This window comes from Chrysochloris asiatica, unplaced genomic scaffold (genome assembly GCF_000296735.1).
Source record: "Chrysochloris asiatica unplaced genomic scaffold, ChrAsi1.0 scaffold00207, whole genome shotgun sequence".
Lineage (NCBI taxonomy): Eukaryota > Metazoa > Chordata > Mammalia > Afrosoricida > Chrysochloridae > Chrysochloris > Chrysochloris asiatica.
Window position 1 is genome coordinate 2,986,383 of NW_006408725.1, and position 7,834 is coordinate 2,994,216.

General features: G+C 40.5%; 1 protein-coding gene across 1 annotated transcript in view; it reads right to left on the bottom strand.

Moving 5' to 3' along the window:
• Positions 1-7,834, bottom strand: part of F5 (coagulation factor V (proaccelerin, labile factor)) — a 142,580-nt gene that overhangs the window by 70,300 nt on the left and 64,446 nt on the right. Inside the window, exons 4-6 of the mRNA XM_006872654.1 lie at positions 5,177-5,389; positions 3,902-4,045; positions 947-1,168 (exon numbers count right to left, since the gene is read on the bottom strand). Of these exons, the coding sequence (XP_006872716.1) occupies positions 947-1,168; positions 3,902-4,045; positions 5,177-5,389 (579 nt within the window). The remainder of the gene's footprint in view (positions 1-946; positions 1,169-3,901; positions 4,046-5,176; positions 5,390-7,834) is intronic.

The window sequence follows — 7,834 nt, forward strand, 5'->3', positions numbered from 1 at the left end:
GTAGTGGTTATGAATTGGGCTGCGAACCTTAAGGTCAGTGGTTTGAAACTACCAGCCGCTCCTCAGGAGAAAGATGAGGCTTTCTACTCCCGTAAAGTTTTACACCCTCGGAAACCCTGTACAGGGTCGCTATGGGTCAGAACCGACTCAATGGCACTTAACAACAAGTATGATAATTAGTCTACTTTAAATATGATGAAATGTATGCTCAGTGTTAAAATAAAATGGAATGATCTTGATGCATCTCTTCCTTATGTACATCAGCTATGCACATTATTTTGAAAGCAAAATAATTTCTTATAGTGATATGACTTATTTAGATGTGCTAATCTCAGTTTATATGAACTCTTCTCCCAAAAATGTGTAGTGGAACGGCAGCTAGTTGTTTTATTTATGAAATACCAAATAACAACCTGAGTTGATTTTTTGTCCATCTGAATTTACTGATGTTCTTTGACACCCAGACCTCAGCTGTTTAGATCTTATGTGTGTTCCATTCATCACATGTTCATGAAGCTCCCCTCTATGTCAGGTGACATGCTCATCTCATCATAAAGTATCCTTAGATGATAAAATTCATGCACTTTCTGTAACTTGGTACTTCAATAGATTCACAAGTAAATGTTTGTTTTGTTCAAAGGTCTTTTCCTTTAGTTACATTATTAAATACCCCACGAAATACTTTATGTATTTATTTCCCCCCCTCCTTTGTTTTCCTTTCAAGGAAGTAGGGACCTCTTTGGCATTTGTTGCTTTTTTTTTTTTAAATCTCTGTCAATATCTCCACTTCCTCCCATTCTCAGTCAATGGGTTCTCAAGTCTAAGAGCAGTCTGTTCTCAGGGGCCAGGGTACATATGTCTGCAGTGAGGTGGCTTGAAAAGGCAAAGATGAATGAGAGAGTTAAAGTCTGGGAAGAAAGCAAGACTGTTGGAGGAATTTCCTTGCCTTGAAAATGTTTTGGGATGAGAGACGATATGGTCCACCTTCCCTCGGGGCTCACAGTCATGCTTGCAGTAGCGGATGTGGCACTGACAAGAACGATGGCTGAGACCTTGTGATGGTTCTGCTCTAGGACTTGTCCATTGAAATGAATAGAGAACAGTTCTGGTCCAGAGCTCATTCCAATCAGATGCCAGCTGAGGTGATCATAGGCACAAACTGTTATGTCTGAAAGAAAGAGAGAGACAGGAGCCACAACAGGTAGTCAGTCTAGCACTCTGTGATCAAAAATTCAATTACCTAACCACAAAGCTGGCAGTTCAAATCTACCAGCAGCTCTTTGAAAACCCTATACAGTTTCTCTATGAGTTGGAACTAACTCAAAGGCACTTAACGACAACAACCACATGCATTGAGCACCTGCTATGCATCAGGCATGGTACAAGGTTCTATGGGTGCAGATATTGTGGACGTGGTTCCTGCTCTGTGAAGGCAGATGGCTGAGTGACAGGAAACAAGGAGTCATAAGGCATTACAGTAAGTGGCATTATAGGGGTAAGAATGGGAGTTTCATGGGAGCTTAGAGATAGGCAACATTAGCTCAGAAACACAGGGATTGCTAGGGATTTAGGCCAATGAGCGGATCAAGTAGGGCAACCAACCATCCTGGTTTACCCAGAACAGAGGGACTTCCCAGGATTCAAGACTTCAGTGTGAAACCAGGAAAGTTTTGGGAAAACTGGCATGGTCGGTCACTCTAGAACCAAGCTGGAGTCAGCTGGACGGAATCACAGGAGCCTCTAATGGGCTGAGTTCAGGGACCTCTTTCTCTCAGCTGGATGGAGGTCAGAGCACTGCCTAGTGGGAAGAAGCTGTGAGGACTCTTTGAGGCTGTCCTATTCCTTCTCTATCCATTTGTTGACTGTTCTAATGGCAAAGCAGTGAAATGAAATGAGCAGATCCTCATTATGCTGGGCCACTGGGAGCTTTACATGATGGGGTAATGAGAACTCACTGCAGAAGCTAGCTCCATTCCCTCTTTGTTCCCGTGATGGCTGGGGAAATGCCCATTCACTCTGTGGGAGATTCCATCCTTGATTTCTATCCTTGGTTTGGGTTTTAAAGTTCAGACCCATCATTGCCAGATGAGAATCAGTGCCTTAACTATGGATAGACTTATCTCTTTAAAACAGAGAGAGAGAGAGAGAGAGAGAGAGCATTGCAACAGAGGAATCCCTGGGTGGTGGAAATGATTACATGCTCTACTACTAGTTGAAAGGTTGGTGGTTTGAACTCAGACAGAGGTACGTTGGAAGTCAGGCCTGACAATATGCTTCAGAAAAGTCACAGCCTTGAAAACCTCACAGAGCAGGTCTACTCTGCACACAGGTGGTCACCATGAGCTGGAATCGACTTGATGGCAACCAACAACACAACAACAACATTACAGACATGAAGGATTCCTGACATCACTCTTGAGAACAAGATGCAAGAACCTGGGACAGGAAGTGTGGTGGAAGCATTTATCTATTCCATTGATTTCAGCAATTGAAACATCTGATTAGCATTTACTATACTTATTCAGTTTACATTGTTTCATAAGGCAGCGGTTTTTATAAGCATGAACTATTCTGTTTGTACTAACAATGTTTTTCTGCCCTATCCCTCTTAGCCCCAATGGCTTTCTCCAACTATAAAATCATAAACTCTCTGCTCTGATCAAGTTAGTAATGGTTTTTTTGTGTGTGTGTGTGCATATGGTATTCTTCTTTTAGCTTTCATGTATTTACATAGATTGTTCACTTTGCCAAAAAACAGATAGTTTCCCTTTTGACCACAAGGGCCCCTAGTATTGGATATGATATGTGGAACCAATTAGCATCAGGATAATTGGCTAACCCATTTTTGTAAGTATGCTTATTGACATGACCAGTTGCCAAGGACCACGCTAAGATAGAGAAGCGAGTGAGGTTTGAATTCAGATCTCCTGAGGCAGAGGTCAGTTAATTAAGTCCCAGGTTTGCAAGCTCCTGGTTTTGGAACTCTGAATCAAACGCAAGACTTGTGAATGTGTCTTTAATGTCTCAGATGGAGGATGGAGTCAAATTTGAATGTAACTCAAAAGCAACACCCAAATCTCAACTCTTGATAATTTGTGATTTTGAAATATAGAAGATGGGTTATAAACAGTTTAGTGTCTTGAAAATAAGGTTTCTTTTATAAAGACAGTTGGAAACATAGCCATTTTCCCATTTCTTTCCCCCAGGATAGTACCAAATATGCTGATTCTTTGGTTCTAAGACAGTTTGACCAGAAAGAGGTAGAAGTGGTCTAAGTGGGAGGCAGTTTTGTTTCCCCCCCTTATGTTATGATATTTCTTTCTCACAAGCATCTACATGCACATGGATAAAAGGAAACACCATCTGTGTCATTGAATGTCACTGATCACCGTTTGAAATGCTAACAAAATTTTTGTATGTTGGCGATTTCCCCTAATTTGTTAATTTTCATTACAAATGTCTTCACTACATTTTTCCTACTGATTCTACAATCCTTGCTAGAGATTGCCCTTGAACTTCTGTCCTGTAGGGTTCTGTATGTGAGAGAAGGCATGGTCATCGGGCATCAGGGACCACAGAAAGCACTGAGGGAAACTGTGCCAACTTTCTGAAGACCTTCCTGGAGGTGCAGGGCAAGGTAAAATCTTCTCCATGCATTGCATCCAATACGACTGCATACTCTTTATTATTTTAGCTAACTTCCAGTTCGTCTGTTGTACTTGCTGGTCAAAAATAAACAAAAAATGATAAAAGTTTGAAAACCACTGTTTTAGATTACATTGCTTTTCTGATTAGGAGCTGAAAAAACAGTATGGCTGACTTTCCTAGTGCTTTGAGAAAAACAATGGATTCCAAGGCACCCATTCTATTGCTTTTGGATAGTACACAGCCCACATGTTACCTGGTAGTGTCCCATTCACATAGCCATTGACGGTGTACATGAGGGATGATGATTGGATCCAGCTCTTGCTTTCATCAAACACAGCAAACATCAGCACATGTTGATTATCAAACATCTTCTGAGTCCCATCCTCAGTTAGGGTGCCTGTGAAAATAAAAGCTTTTCAACAGCATCCCAGAAAGAAAGTTTTCATTTGTTATCTCTAGATAGTAAAGAATTTAAGACAACTAACCAATCATAATGATATCAACTGGACATTCTTATTAAACATATTTATCAAGTAATAATTCTTGGAGACCCATTAAAATCCTGGTGCCACATTAGCTGTTTTGTCTGGCACCTTGTGGCCTTGGGGAAATAAACTTCATTTTACACACATGGTTGGTAGTATTTGGGGACTCTTAAGGCTCCAGTAAAATATTTCCTCTAGTATCGATACACAGATACTTTAACTTATAGGTAAAAACACTGCATCCCAAGTTCAATTCAGCCATCTTGCTGATACATACAATGGGACACCAGAGACTTGGTTGTAAGAAGATAAAAATTAATCCATTTTCAAACGATAAAGAAAAATGCAGGTGATGGCAAAACAAAAGTCTTCTATAAGTTTAATTTTTTTCAGCCTATCATACTGTCTTCTATGTACCAGAAAAAAATTAAATTTATTTGTGGAATTAATGAATAAGTTAGGAATGTATACAGGTACAGGATGTGTGTATGTATAGACTGACAGTCTTTCACATTATTTTCCAGAATGTAGTTCATTGTTTGTTTGTTTTAAAAAGAGATAGACTAGATTCTCTTGGAGTAAAATAAAAAATCAAGCTTGTTACAAAGAAGACCAGTCAATGAAATTTCTTATAAATTCAACTGAGTGTATCTGAAACCTACCATCCATAGTGTTCTGATTACTCATAAGAAAGGAAGCTGGAGTTTTATGTATTTGTAGACAAATTACCAGCCTAATCCTCAGGAATGTCAGATTTGCTAGTAACATTTTTTCAAGTGCTCTCTGAGCATAGCATAGCCTGCTGTAGATTTTAAAAAAGACTTTGGCCATGATGTAAATGTTACCTATCACATCAGAACATACGTACAGACAGGAAGTTCCTTGGGAGAGGCGCCCAGGACTGAGATAGAGGAGGGATTGGAACAGGTGAAGGAAGATTGGGTTCCCTCTACTTGATGCACACAAAAAGCTACCAAGATGTTTTAAGCCTCATTCCAATTTTTTTGATGTTTAATGTTTTTTCCTTTTTTTTTTTTTTTTACCTTTCTTACAGATAAGCAGAGGTCCAACCAACCCAGAGTTAAAGTCCTGTATCAGATCAGCATGGGAGTAATAGATGTGTGTGAGACACGGAGGGTCGTCATGTGTGGGTCCACTGTCCTCCACGATATTCCACTCATAGGTGTATTCTTGGCCTGGAGCTACAGCATCGTCCATCTTCTCCTCAGGGGATGTGTGGTCCTGGTAAGATGCACCTGGAGAAGGAGAAGTCGTGATGATACCTGGGTAATTTCTGAGGATGACATTTTCATCACTTTCAAATCGGAGAGAAACTAAAATGAGTTCTGAAGAGACAAATATGCCTTTCTCTAGTGAAATTTCATTATTTGGAAAGATATAGATTCTATACAGGGTTTCAGAGGAGCAGCTGGTGGGTTTGAACTGCTGACTTTGTGATTCACAATCCAGTGTTGATCCTGCACCAGGAGTCCACAGACATGGTTAGACACACAGAAAGATATACACATGGATATATATGCGGGGCGGGGAGAGTCCCGGGGTGGTGCGGGGGATTAGTGCACTGGACAGCAAAGTCAGTTTAAACCATAAGGTCGGTGGTTCAAGCTCACCAGTCGCTCCTTGGAAACCCTATACAGGGTCACTATGGGTCGGAACCAACTCGACGGCATTTAACAACAACAACAAATACATATACACATAAGGAGTTCTGGTGGCATAGTGGTTACAAGTTGGGCTGCTAACCTCAAGGTTAGCAGTTTGAAATTACCAGGTGTTCCGAGGGAGAAAAATGAGACTTTCTGTTCCTCTAAAGAGTTACAGCTTCAGAAACCCTATACAGGGTCGCTATGAGTCAAAACTGACTCCACGGCACACTACCAACACCACATATATACACATATATATGTGTATACATAAATTTATATTCGTGTATACATACACCATATATATGTGTATACATATATTTATATTCATTTATATCCACATATATATGTGGATACATACGAATATAAAGGAGTCATTGACTAGAAGGCACTTAACAATAACAACATGCCTACCCCCACAATCAAGGTACAGGAAAATCTATCTCAGCAAAACAACAAAAGGTGCCATTTACAGTCAATACTTCCCCCATCTCCCGGGCAGAGGCAAACTGCTATGAGTCAGAGCTGATTCAGTGACAGCTAACTTACTCACTTTGTTTTATTGGTAGTGCTTTTGGGTTCACAATATACAACTTCTCTTTATCACAGTCTGATTTTATATAATATTATGCAACTTCACTTACATCATATGAACTTTCCAGCAGTAGACTTCATTTCCCCCCATCTTTGTTGTTGTCAGGTGCCATCAAGTCGGAACCGACTCATAGCGACCCCATGCACAGCAGAACGAAACAATGTCCGATCCTGGGCCAACCTCACTACCGCTGCCACACTTGAGTGCATCAATGATGCCACCTGGCTGATCCATCTCGTTGGGGGTCTTCCTCTTTTTCCCTGACCCTCCACCCTACCCAGCATGACATCCTTCTCCAGCGAGAATGGCTGGAAGTTTCAAACAAGTCCTTTCTTAAACATTTTTGCTGCTCTGCTATCAAGAAATTATCTCCGCTTTTGCATATCTTTATTTTTCCTTCATTTTAATTTTTGCTGATTATAGAATTCTGAGTTTACAAATCCCACCGCCACCTCAATGCTGTCTTCTGACTTTGTATTGTTTCTAATGAGAAGTTTGCTGTCATTCTTAATTTTGTTCCTCTGTATATAGTGAGAGTCCTGGTGTGGTGCTGTAGGATACGCACTGGACCATAAGGTTGGTTTGAAGCACAAGGTTGGCGGTTAAACCCACAAGCCACACTTTGGAAACCATAACAGGATCACTATGAGTCCAACTCATAGTGACTCAACTCATAGTGACTCAATGGCACTTAACAACAACAATATAGTAGAGTCTTAGGGTAGTAAAAATGGTTAGCATACTTGGCTGGTAACCAAAAGGTTGGAAGTTCAAGGCCACCCATAGGCACCTTGGCATAAAGGCATGACAATCTACTTCTGAAAAAGCAATCACTAAAAACCCCATGGCAGACAGTTCTGTTCTGACACACGGGTTCACCATGATTCAAAACTGACTAGATGGCAACTGATAGGCAAGTCGGTATACAGTGTATCCTTTTCCTTTGACTACTTAGAGCATTTTCCCTTTATCACAGGTTTTTAGCCATTTGATTACGCTGTACCTTGGTGTGGTTTTCATGTTTGATCACACCATTCAGCTGGAATGAGAACCAATGAATATAAGTATACAACTTAATAATCTATAGCAAGAAAGAATCACTTAATAAGCTGTAGCAGTCCCTGGGAGGTGCAAATGGTTAACACACTTGGCTGCTGAGTAAAAGGCTGGCAGTCAGAGTCTACCCAGAGATGTCTTGGAAAAAAGATCGGGTGATCTATTTCCAGAAATTTCAGCCATTGAAAATCCTATGGAGCACAGTTCTACTTGGACATACACAGGGTTGACATAAATCAGAATCAATTTAATGGCAACTGGTTTAAAAGGCAGTAACCCTTGTGCTAGATGCAGCAGTATGAATGATTTTCTAAGGATATCAGACTGACTGTTTACAAATAATGGTCAGTGCTTCACATCCAGGTTTAGTGAATGTTGTTGTTGTT